The sequence below is a fragment of the Dendropsophus ebraccatus genome, chromosome 8, assembly GCF_027789765.1.
Source record: "Dendropsophus ebraccatus isolate aDenEbr1 chromosome 8, aDenEbr1.pat, whole genome shotgun sequence".
Lineage (NCBI taxonomy): Eukaryota > Metazoa > Chordata > Amphibia > Anura > Hylidae > Dendropsophus > Dendropsophus ebraccatus.
Genome location: NC_091461.1, coordinates 83616537 through 83629884, shown reverse-complemented (window position 1 = coordinate 83629884; position 13348 = coordinate 83616537). Strand labels below are relative to the sequence as shown.

The 13348-nt window shown below is 44.0% G+C and overlaps 1 protein-coding gene across 1 annotated transcript; it reads left to right on the top strand.

The window, feature by feature from the left end:
* The first annotated feature begins 3865 nt into the window (after window positions 1-3865).
* Window positions 3866-12707, top strand: LOC138799507 (oocyte zinc finger protein XlCOF8.4-like). Its single transcript, XM_069980796.1, has 7 exons — window positions 3866-4014; window positions 6665-6805; window positions 7358-7540; window positions 7615-7738; window positions 7871-7959; window positions 8496-8604; window positions 11840-12707. The coding sequence occupies exons 2-7, from the start codon at window positions 6725-6727 to the stop codon at window positions 12634-12636; spliced, it is 1383 nt and encodes a 460-aa protein (XP_069836897.1). The 5' UTR covers window positions 3866-4014; window positions 6665-6724; the 3' UTR covers window positions 12637-12707.
* Window positions 12708-13348: the final 641 nt, after the last annotated feature.

Below are 13348 nucleotides of genomic sequence, written 5' to 3'. Positions count from 1 at the left end.
ACTAATATAGAAATCCTGTCAGGAAAAATACTATTAGGGTCTGTTTAACATGTACAGACCTGCAGTGAAAATCTCGCTGCGAGTTTTGCAGCGAGATCCACTACAAGTCAAGGTCCTGGCAGGTCCCAGTACTACATACTCGCAGCGGTCTTTCAGACCACTGCAAGTATGTAATGCAGCCGCCCCCTTAACTCCTTCGGCTCCCGCTCGGCTCTCTGTATATACATTGCCTCCCCTTGCAGCACGGGGTCCCGGCGTCCTGCTCTCCCGCCCAGCCAATCAGTGTGTTGCCCAGACGCAGCCACTGATTGGCTGGGCGGCAGAGAATGTTGTTTTCTTTTTTGTTTGACACAGTGCTCTCTGCTGATACCTCTGTCCGAGAGAGGAACTTTCCAGAGCAGGAGAGGATTTCTATGGGAATTTGCTACTCTTCTGGACAGTTCCTGTCTCAGACAGAGATGTAAGCAGAGAGCACTATGTCAGACTGAAAAAAAAAAAAAAGCATGTCCTGCAGGACATACAGCAGCTGATAAATATGGGAAAACTTGAGATTTTTAAATAGAAGTAAATTACAAATCTATACTAGATTTGCATTTCCAGGGAAATACATAGTGCTTAAAAAGAGCGTCCCTTTAACAGTGACTTCCATTTAAGATCAACTTTAACCCTTGAAACCCTCCCTTTAAGAGCAACTTTGGTATGTCCCTTTAAGAGCAATTTTGTACTGTCCCTTTAAGACCAGCTTAATTACTGTCCCTTTAAAAGAGACTTAGGTACCATCCTTTGAAGACCAGCTTAAGAACTGACCCTTTAAGAGCAACTTGGGTACCGTCCCTTTAAGAGCGACTTGGGTACTGCCCCTTTAAGAGCGACTTGGGTACCGTCCCTCTAAGAGCGACTTGGGTACCATCCCTTTAAGTGCAACTTAGGTACCATCCCTTTAAGAGCGGCTTGGGTATCGTTCCTTTAAGAGCGACTTAGGTACCGTCCCTTTAAGACCGACTTGGGTACCGTACCTTTAAGACCGACTTGGGTACCATCCCTTTAAGTGCGACTTAGGTACCATCCCTTTAAGAGCGGCTTGGGTATCGTTCCTTTAAGAGCGATCTAGGTACCGTCCCTTTAAGATTGACTTGGGTACCACCCCTTCAAGAGCGACTTGGGCACCGTCCCTTTAAGAGCGACTTGGGTACCGTCCAATTTTGAGCGGCTTGGGTACCGTCCCTTTTAGAGCAACTTATGTAATGCCCCTTTAAGAACGACTTGGGTACCGTCCCTTTAAGAGCGGCTTGGGTACCATCCCTTTAAGAGCGGCTTGGGTACTGTCCCTTTAACCCCTAGACAACCCTGGGCGTACCTGTACGTCAAGCGGTCGCTAAGGAAGTTCAGAGCGGGGCCGTGCTCTATATGTAGCCCGGGGCCGTGGCTATTAGCAGGCACGGTCCGATTGCCGTGCCTGCTAATTAAGTATTCAGATGCAGCTGTCAAAGTTGACAGCTGCATCTGAATACTTATTGCAGCCCATTCCCTGGTGTCTAGTGGGCGGATGCGAGAGATTTAGGGCGTTGCTCATGGCCGGAGAGCAACGCCGGACCCTGCCCAGTCCGCCCCCTGCTGTTCCGCCCAATATGCATATTCATACATGCATAGTGGGCTCTATATACACCGACTGTGCAGGGAAGCAGGGCCAGACACTGGACTGGCAGCCCTCCCCTACAGATGAAGCAGTACAGGACCCCTTCACCTGCTCCGGCCGCCGCCGCCTCCTCCTCCACTGCTGCCATCAGCCGCTGCTTGCGGGACCTCGGGGCGTCAGTCATGTGCCTGCTGTGCACTCCTGACTTGTCCGGCTTATGCACTGAGGACCCACCCCCAACCGGGGCTTCTGACAGTCGCTGCTCCCAGTGCCCTCCAAATATATTCATTAAATACATTTATGGGATACTTTGGGGAGCAAGGACACTTGCTCCCCAAAGTATTCCATAAATGTATTCAATTAAAACATACTGTACATAACATTTTTACATACACATCCATTGATTCAATAGAGTGTCCCGCAGGGGCGCACTATATATAGAAGTCAATGGTACTCATTGACTTCTATATATAGTGCGCCGCCTGCTGGACACTCCATAGGAATTACACCCTTTGTCATGACGTCACTGTTTCTGAGAGAATTCTAACACTCCATGATCTAATAAATTAAGGGAAATAGCAGTATATGTGCATTTCCCATAATTAATGTACATTAGAAATTTTTGTCTAACTTTCCATAAGTAATAACATATTAAAAATACTTTTGGCAGGATTTCTCTTTTAACATAGTATGAAAGACTCATGATTCTGAAGTCACAGTTTCCATTTATTGGCTTGATTCTATCTGCATTACATAGTACAAAACAGGCTGAGCAAGCTGTCAGCGTTAGTCCAATGTTCTCACCTGCTGCGCAATGTTTCAAAGCCAGTAGTAAGAGGTCTCTGCCCCTTGAAACATTGCCTAGCTCTGACAGTGAATCGCATGCACAGTCCATTTTCTACTATGTAATGAAAGCAGATGGAATCAAGCCAAGAAATGGAAACTAACTTAAGAATCTTGAGTCTTTTATACTATTATAAAGTGTCACTGTTGTTATAACTTTCAAAATCTAAATCAACAGTAGATGTGATATAAAGCAAATTTGCTATTTACATTATTATTTTTTTTAAGTTATCATGGAAAACACAGCACTGTGTTCTGACTTTTCTTTTCTCAAGAAGTCAGAAAACAGGAAGCCTAGTGTTTCTCAGGCCATCTGAGCGCTCAGAGAGATCATAGTCATGTGCCTGATGGACACATTGAGCAGTGACTCTCTGTGCTGGCCAGAATCTCTGTGTTTATCCTGTTTTTTTCAACTGGCACAAGTCTAAAAATGCTGCTCTACAATGCACACTGCCCCTGCAAAACATTGCATAAAAGGCATGGAAGCCCTTTGTATAACACTCCATGGAAGGCTTTGCATAACATGAGGTCTACAGTCCCCAGTCCTTGCAAGGCATTGCATACCAAGACATCCACAGTCCCTGCAGGACACTGTATAAGGCTGGGTTCACACTTAGGAATAGATGAGGAATTAGGCGAGGAATTGAAGAGGAATCCGCTCTTATTTCAGCTTGAAATTACTCCCGTAAAATATGTACAGAGCAATGTCCCATTGTGTTCAATGACATTTCTGCTCTGTTGTTCACACTGCAGAATTTCCAAGCAGAATTTTCTGCCGCTGATCTGCTTTCTGCCCAAAGAAGTGACATGTCAATTCTTTGGGCGGATTCTGCTAGAGGAATCGTATAGAAGTCTATGGGGGCTTAAATTCTACTTTAATTCCACTTGAATTCTAAATTCCTCAGTGTGAAACCAGCCTTACAGGGCACTTAGAGTGTGACTTACCATCCCCAGTCAATAGAGAGCAATACAGTGCACCCACAGTCTCATGTCCTGTAGAGCATTCTATAACAATGCACCCTTAGTCCCTAGAACCTGTAACAGCATTACAGAACAGTACACCCAGAGTCCCAAATCAGTGCACTACTCTACATTACTAGGAGGACATTGCACCTAGAAGCCCCAGTTCCTGCAAAACATTACATACATGCAGGGCGTCACATAATAAAGTGGGGCTTACTTCTTGTTCAGCCTAAGCCACTAACCCTGGATGAATACACAATCTATAGCTAACTCCAGAAAATCTCCTCTCTGCTGCTGAGCCCCCAGCATACTGAGAGAACTCCACCTACACAAGAGGCTGGGTTTGTGGGCATGACATCATTAAAGGTCCTTTAGCCTACTAGGAAATCGCATATACTGTTCCCCAAACCTCCTGATTGTATGAATGATAACTCCCAGAATCCTCTTTCGGGAGATGACTACAATCCCCAGAATGCTGTTCTCTCAGATTTTTTTTTATTTTGTTACAATTTCCTGTGTCACAGGGCAGATGTACATTGCTGTGTATAGCTCATCTTGGAGCCTCCCGGCAGGTAATATCTCTGGATCTGTGTATGATACATTACTGCTTTATTATTTATCATGACTATAGCAAAGACATATCATTGGAAACCAATAGTAAAAAGAACCATGATTATAAAGTATATTACAATATATAAGTTATATTATGATTCTGAATGTATTATTACACGTAACACTGAATTATTGTTGTTGTTTTTTTAACTAGATCACTCACTTTTTAGATTATTATTAATGTAATAGTATCTTATTTCTAGTATTCATGCCAATTATTTCATTCCATTCCATTCTGTAAGCCCCAGTACACCTCATTGTTTATATTAATTCCCTTATGCCACCAAATGGGACATCTGAATGTAACTTAACTGTAGCAAAAATTTTTAATCTAAACAGGGAAGCTACAAAGCTATAATAATATCCCTATTTATAAAGCATCATCATATTGCACAGAGCTTGTCATCACTCAGATTGGTTCCTGTCCCCAGTAGGGCTCACATGTAATAAAATACCTCCCAACTTTTTGAATGGACAAAGAGGGACACTTGTGGTTCAGTGTAGAAAAAAATTACAGACATTTCTTTACTTATAATCTAATAAGTAAATCTATAATATACTTATATTCTATACCTTTTGAGGCTATGTTCACACTGCGTAAGAGACCGGCCATTCCGTGACCCTGGCCGGGTCACGGAACAGCCGGTCTCTGGCCGGATCATCTCGGCCGGGTGATCTTTCGGCCGCAGAGCTCTGATGCGGGTGCATCAGCGCGCACCCGCATCAGAGCTTCCCATAGCACACAGTGAAGCGAGCGGCCGGAGCCGCTCGCTTCACTGTGTGAACTGACAGGGCTTTCTGCGGCCGGAATTCACTGAATTCCGGCCGCAGAAAACTGACATGTCAGTTGTTTGCGGCGGCGTATGGGATCCCGGCTGGAGCGTGTACGATGTGTGTACACTCCGGCCGGGATCCCATAGAACAACAGGCATTGTTTCACCGCGGTAAAAGTACGGCCGTTGTTGCCATCGGCAACAACAGCCGTTCTTTTACGTAGTGTGAACATAGCCTGAAGGATGAAGTCACACATAAAGGATCTGCTGCAGATTGATGCATGCGTTTAGTTGCATTAATATCTGCAAATCTGCAGCAGATTGTGTATGTGTGACTGCATCCTTAGGTCCCCTTCACACATCAGTAACCTAGTATGTAACTGCAGACCCACAACTGTGGACAGGATTACAAATGTGTTTCAGTAAAGGCCCCATTACACGAAGCGATTATTGGCCGTATTCGGACGATAATCGCTTAGTATAATAGAAGACATCGACCAGCCGACATGCATATTGTCGGCTGATCATTGTCTTTCAACAGGCTGAAACGGCAACGATTAGCCTGGCAGCGATCTGCTGCCATTGCGCCGTGTAATAGAAGTGGTAGCAGCAGACCGCCGCTGTCTCCTCTAGGCTGCATGGACGATCTAGCAATCACCCAGTTAGCCCCCACGTTGCCCCCGGCTCTTACCCGCTCCTCCTCTCGGGGGAACGAGGAGCAAGCGAGCGCTAAACTGACAGGTTGGCTCATTTCGCATAATAAATGTATATTGGTGATTTGTAACTTTTGGGGGGCAATACAATACTTTAATAAAATTTTTCTCCAGACTTCTCCTTTAATAATTTTTTTGCGACATGGATCATGTCCCCAACATAGATTCGTAACAAATACACGTGTATGGTGCCATAGAAGTCAATGAGTCTGCATGTGTGAAAGGGGCCCACATTTCATGCAAATATAACAATTTTTAGACGCCATCGTGCACCGCATGATGGAATATTACGCAAGTTTGGGTCTATTATAAAGTAAGAAACCAGACACTTTCTAGAGCAACATAGAAAGTATATTAAAGGGGTAGTGCGGCGCTAAGAAATTATTCACAGAATAATACACATTACAAAGTTATACAACTTTGTAATGTATGTTATGTCTGTGAATGGCCCCCTTCCCGTGTCCCAACACCCCCACACGTGTACCTGGAAGTGTGGTGCATTATACATTACCTGATCCATGTCGCGCATGTCCACCATCTTGTGCCAGGACGTCATCCTCGGACGGACGGCCGAACCGCTCCGACCGTTCCTAGTGCCGGCCGCCTTCTGCAGCGTCATCAGATGCTCAGCCGCGATTGGCTGAGCATAACTGTGCTCAGACAGTCGCGGCTGAGCAGCTGATGACGTGAATAATTGTTTACCGCCGCACTACCCCTTTAATGCCACTCTCATTTCTAGGTAAATAAGAGGGACATGTAAGGGCATAGAAGGACAGAGGGACATGGGTCAAAAGTAGAAACTGTCTCTCCAAAAGAGAGACACTTGGGAGGTATGTGTAATACTGCTTACCTGTCTGTCCCAATTCTAAAACCATGAAGAATCTTTTTGTTTTTTGGGGCAGTACATGATACCGATCGCTATTGAAGGATTAATGGCTGACATCGGAGTGATCACTGGCATCAGTCATTAACAGTGAGTGGTGGCTGATGATAGCACCCATCACTCACTAGCTTTGAAAGGAGTTTAGCTTAGCATGCTAAAGTAAAGGGCCTGTGCTGTAACTCTATGTCACATATGGCCTAGGAGTTAGCCATGCTGTTAATATATTTTCTTTTATATACAGATACAGGTACCTCATGTTTGATTACGTCAATAAAGGGCTGATCCCATTTGTGGAGTCTTAATGATGGACAAGGGCAAGAGTCTGATGACTGAGAAAATATTAAATCTCACTTTGGAGATCATTTATCTACTGACTGGAGAAGTAAGTTATCTGGGGGTAATATTATTTGACATCAAATGAGATTAGAAGAATTCTTAAAATATTCCATTTATGTTGATTAAAAGGGGTCTTCCATTTCTCATCTAACATAGTTAAAACTTTTAGAGCTCGTCATGTTAGATATGTTTTGCAATTTATTCAGCAAACTTTCCTCCTTCTCCTGATATGGTGCTCTTTTCCTCCACTTTTTGACAGCTCGCAGTTTAGGTTACTGACCACTCTGCTCTAAAAGCAATGGTCTGGCTGGTAAATATATAGGTATAGTATACATAGTTATATACTATACAGTATACATACAATATATCCCTATACATATACACTATAAATATATTTACTGCTTTTTTGGTATTCTAGACAATGAGTTCTCAACAAGAGAAAAAAACAACTCTCTGATGTATTGATAGCCACCAATCAGAGCTCAGCTTTTATTTTATCACAGGTCATTCATATATGAAAGCTATGGGTAAATAAGACAGTGTTTGTCTTAATACAGATTGGTAAATATGGGTCCTGATGTTTATTTCCTTCAATCAGGATTCCACAGTAGTGAAAAAGTCATCAGGAAAGCCAGTCATCACCAGCAACTGCAGACATATGTCAGAAGGCTGGAGCAGAACAGTAAGCCCCTCAATGGAGTCTTCATCTCATTCATTGATACATGAGAGAAGCAAGATTCTGGATCTCACCAATAAGATCATCAAGCTGCTGACTGGAGAGGTGAGTGCTGCAGGGAATGCTGGGACATTCTTCAGTATGTGCCAGAATAATGACTGGTTCATTGTGTGTGTCAGGTTCCTATAAGATGTCAGGATGTCACTGTCTATTTCTCTATGGAGGAGTGGGAGTATTTAGAAGGACACAAGGATCTCTATAAGGATGTCATGATGGAGAACCACAAGCCCCTCACACCAACCGGTAAGACTGAATATAAAAGAAATGAGCAGTTACAATCATCACTTGGTTAAACCCATCATCTAGACAGTTTATTTAATCACAGTGTGTGTGTGTGTGTGTGTGTGTGTGTGTGTGTGTGTTATGAATCCACAGATGAATCCAGTAAAATATATTCACCAAAGAGAGGTCCCAGTTTTGAAGATGGTCCTGAAATAAACCACAGCATCCCTCAGGAATGCCAGGTAGACTGAGACATTTTTACATAACAAATAATGTGAAATTTAAAGCGTACCTGTCATTTAAGAACCAGAGCTGGACTGTTTGCCAGTAGTAGACACACAAGTAGTTCCCCCTCCCACACTGGGTTGATAATTCACACGATATAGTACTAGATGGAATATGGGGAGGAGAAAAAGTTACTGATGAAGTCTGCTATTAAAGCCAGTTTTCCCCTTACAACAGGCAGCGGACAGCAGATGGATGAGACACCTAGTGGCCAAGACATTAGAGCTTATTTGGGGGGGGGGGGGGGGGGGGGTAAGGAGCAGTGATGAGTGAACTTGCCGAGTATTTGGCTTCTAGGACTCCCTAGGGATGCATCCAACTTATCCAGCTTCCGGGAGACAAATGCCAATTGTTAAGGAGTAATTTTATATTAATGAAGTTATATAAAAATATCTTAGGAATCACATTTTTTTAATGATCGTGCCCATTTGAGATTGAATAATTATTCGTGAATGTTTTTTTTTTTTTAATTCTTGTTCTGTGGATTATCTAGGCTGATAGTTTAGTTGGTATTAAATCGGAAGTTATAGAAGGGATGGAAGAGACGTTTGCAAGACATGATCTACAGTGGACAAAGGAGACCCTTATAAATTCCAGCATAGGTAAGTGATGAAGACATAGAGAAAGAAGTACATTTATTGTTCTACCTCAATCATAGTTACATAGTTACATAGTTAATACGGTTGAAAAAAGACACATGTCCATCAAGTTCAACCAAGGAGGGGATGGATACAGGGAAGCGGGAGGGGTGATAGGTTCTATACATATGCATTTATATTATTTTGGTCTAAGAACTTGTCTAGCCCTGTTTTGAAGCCCTCTACTGTTTTTGCTGTGACCAGATCCTGTGGTAGACTGTTCGCTATAGCACTTTTCATGCTACAACATCTGCTGTTAGATGAAGCTAATAAAGAAGGCATATTGTTCCAGGGGTGGTGGTCTAGAGACATTAGTACTACTGCCCTTTCTTGAGAACATGGTATTGGGTTTGAGAACTGATCCTCACACGTTCTGTGTTTTTTTTCCAAATGAATGTAAACATTTCTGCCAATACTTATGCCACTCTTAGGCCCTTTTCACACATCTGTTTATCCTGTCTGCATTTGCAGACCCGCCCATGCGGACAGAATAAGGACCCATTGTTTTCTATTGCCTCCTATGGGCCATGGTCCACATTAAATGAATGTGTCCACTGTCTGTAGTTGCGGGTTCATGGCATGGACAGCGCTACAGATGTGTGAATCAGGCCTTACGCAGTGCAGTACTGCACCGATTATTTATGCAATTAATTCACAGCTTACAGCTGATTCAATACAGGCTAAAATTATTAGCAAAACATAAGTCACCTGAAACTGAGTATAGCACTTTTTCCCAGCTGATCAGCTGTTTGGCACCTGCACTACAGGAAGAACAAGAGTCAGAAGCAGCAGTGCTGGGTGCTGCAGTATCGTCTCCTATTCAGTGGCCGTCACTACACAGGAAACAGAGCCAACTGCTTCCAGCTCTGTTCTGTAATGCGGGCACTGAACAGCTGATTGTTAGGGGAGATGGGTGTTGGTACCCCGCCAACTATTGAATGCCTATCCTGTGGATAGTCCACAATATATGTATGTCTCTGTAAAGTGTCTCTGCTGCTTCTGCAAACAATACTTCCTGTTGTGAGGTAATTGTGAGTTGTCTGACCAAGGTATCCAAGGGTTTCCTGCAAGTACTACCTTCTTTAAAGAGGATGTACCATCAGGTACATCGTCTTTAATATGACCCACAGATAGAACGGCGCTGTCACGGGGAAGCCGGTGCCGCGGTCCGTTTTTCATTCCCGTGTACGGCGCCGTACTATCCATGGGTACCGAGCCGGGGCTGAAGCACAGGAGGCGGGGCCCAGTGGGAGGAATCTCCCGCCCCTCTATGACGTGGCTGCATTAATTCTAATGGAGCCGCGTCATAAAAGGGAGGGAATTTCCTCCCACTGGGGGGGCGGCCCGGCCCGCCTCCTGTGCTTCAGCATGGGCCCGATACCTGTGCATAGAACGGCACCGTACATGGGAACCGGGCCGCGGATCGAAAAACGGACCGCAGCACCAGCTTCCTTGTGACATCGCTGTTCTATCTGTGGGTCATATTAAAGACGATGTACCTGACGGTACATCCTCTTTAAGTATCTACTCAGCTGTGCCTGCCTGTTCTCCTCTTCTCACCTTCCATGTGTAGTTAGGCAGCCTTCCTTGGTTTCTTCAACTGCATCCCATAGGGAACCTAACTCCCAGTTATAAGCCCTGTATGTTCTTGACTTCAATGTGCTCAGCAGCATTAATTTCTTACCATACCCCCCTCAAACTAATGGCTACCTAGTTCTGGACAAATAGGGCTTATGCTCACACTCTGTAATCCACGAAGCATGAAGCTGCTCAGTAGACTCTGAGCTCTTCCGGTGTCATGTATCAATATGATGCTAGAATAGCTGAAAGTGTTCAAATCTTCACTGGACTTTACTGATACAGCCGCACGACTGTATTAGTGAAGTCATACGCAGATTCAAACACTTTCAGGTCTCCCTGCATCATATTGATACATGACACCAGGAATCCACTGCACAGCTTCATGCTCCATAACCTCCATGGATTACAGAGTGTGACAGTAAGGCCTTAGGATTGTTTCTCTATGTGGTCCCAACTCCCAGTGTTGTGTAATAACATGAACATCCTATAATACCCTGCTGCAAGTTTTTACCGCTTTTATGAAATACCATTTGGACAATATGCACAATATGCCTTCTGTGCCCATTCAACCGGGATAAAACCTACACCACATCCTATTGCAGCCTTGATGCTCCCACAAATATCTCTTCTCTGTAACTACATTTTTTCCAGCAGTACTGAAATACCTTTTACCGGCTGCATGTGTACTGCACCGATTATGGCAGCCTAGGAGCCAACCTTGATCTACAACCAGAGTTCACACAGGGCTAACCAGAAGTCCTTTGGGCTGTAAAACACAAACACCACAAAAAAATGAAAGGACAAAAAAAAAAAGGTAATTTAGGGATGCTATAACTGAAACACTGTGTTCCACCTACCTGCTGAAAGAAAGTAAGCTCAATATATAAGCTTGCTCAGCCTGGTTGCAACTAAGCATCTTCTGGGGAAAGTACCGGTAATTTTTTTTTTCCAGTCCAGTTTGGAAATGTTTACCACAATCACTTTTTGTGACACAGAATGTCAGAACAATATTGAATACAGTGAATATTTAAACTGTGTCAGAGCTCCCTGCATCATTATGAATCATGTTGGGAGCTCCAAGATCTCGTCTGCAGAATATTGTCCGTGCATGGACCATATATTGTGAATGTGTGAAAGAGGCCTAAGGCTATGTTCACACTACGTAAAAATACAGCTGTTGTTGCCATCGGAACACTGCCTCTGCTTCTATGGGATCCCGGCCGGAGCGTACATATATCGTATACGCTCCGGCAGGGATCCCGTGCTGCGCCCGAAATAACTGACATGTCAGTTTTCTGCGGCCACAATTCAATGAATTGCGGCCTTAGGAAACCCTGTCAGTTCACACAATGAAGCAAGCGGCTCCGGACGTTTGCTTCATTGTGTGCTATGAGGGTTCTGATGCTCCCACATCAGAATCCTGCGGCCAAAAGATCATCTGGCCGGTACTTAAGTACTGGCCTGGATGATCCGGGCAGAGACCAGCCGTTCCGTGACCCGGCCGGGGTCACGGAACAGGTGGTCTCATCCGTAGTGTGAACATAGCCTAATACTGTATGACTGCTTTTAAAAGTTTTCTGAAAATGTTAATATTGACAACATTCTTATCTCCCCACAGCAGATGGGCTGACTTACCAGAATACGTTGGAGGGACGTCTGATTTTAACACCAGATTATGAAATAGAAGATAAGGACAACTTAGTTTCTCCAGGAGATATCATTACTTCAATTATATACCCAGCATTTCATAGCTCAGAGCTATCACCAGATCCCTTTTTCCCTGACAAACTGAATATAATTATACCTGGTACTCCTCATAGAGATAATAACATGTTTCCTTGCCTTGAATGTGGAAAATGTTTTAACAAAAAAGTGAGCCTAGTTTCTCATCTGAAGAGCCACTCAGCAGAGAAACCATATGCGTGTTCTGAATGTGGTAAAAGTTTCACTCATAAATCGGTACTGGTCCGGCATCAAAAAATTCACTCGGGGGAGAAGCCGTTTGTATGTTCTGAATGTTGGAAGTGTTTTGTACAGAAATCTGATTTAATCTATCATCAGAGACTTCATACTGGAGAGAAACCGTATCCGTGTTCAGATTGCGGGAAGTGCTTCAGTCACAGATCGGTACTTGTCCGTCATCAGAAAATTCACACTGGGGAGAAGCCTTATGTTTGTCCTCGTTGTGGAAAGTCTTTTATACAGAAAACTCATTTGAAGAGACATCAGAAAATCCATACTCGTGAAAAGCCATATCTGTGCTATGATTATGGGAAATGCTTCAGCAAAAAGGCCAGCCTCATGTCTCATCCTCAGAATCACACAGTTGACTGCCCATTCCCTTACTGTGAGTGTGAAAAATGTTTCATCCAGAGATCTGAACTTATTTATCATCAGAGACTTCACACAGGCTAAAACTCCTTTCCAGGATTTTTACATGATTTGCGATGTATATCAGAAAATCTTGTACAGACTAAAGCCCCTATTACACTGGTCGTTTAGAGGAGCAAACGAGCGCTCTCAGCGCTCGTTTGCTCCTCAATCCCCGCTCGCTGCCGCCGCTATTGATCGCGGCTGCAGCGAGCGGGTGAGTGCAGGAGGGGCGGCGGGGGGGCTGCCCGGGTGATCGCTAGATCGTCCGGGTAGCCCATAGGATATAACAGCGTCTGCTGCCGACGCTCCTATTCAATGGAGCGACGGCAGCAGATCGCTGCTATATCAGTCGCTTGTTTTTCAACATGTTGAAAAACAAGCGACTGCAACGATCAGCCGACATGAACGATGTCGGCTGATCGTTGCACTCTATTCCACGGGACGATTATCGTCCGTAGCGGCCGATATCAGCCGAATACGGACGATAATCGTTCCGTGGAATAGGGCCTTAAGCTCAGCTTTCAGGTTCTTCACATACAGAATTGTTCTACATACAGAGACTTCATAAAGGCCAGCATCCTACTTATTTTACATGGGAAATATTCTAGTTACAGAGATTTTATATAGGCTAGGAATTGCTTCCAGCTTCCTAATAGGGCAAATTTTGTAGATACAAAAAAGCTAAACTCTTCTTCCAGGTTCTTCAAGTGCCATATGCTGTGTCCACACTTAGTATTTTGGTCAGCTTTTGTTT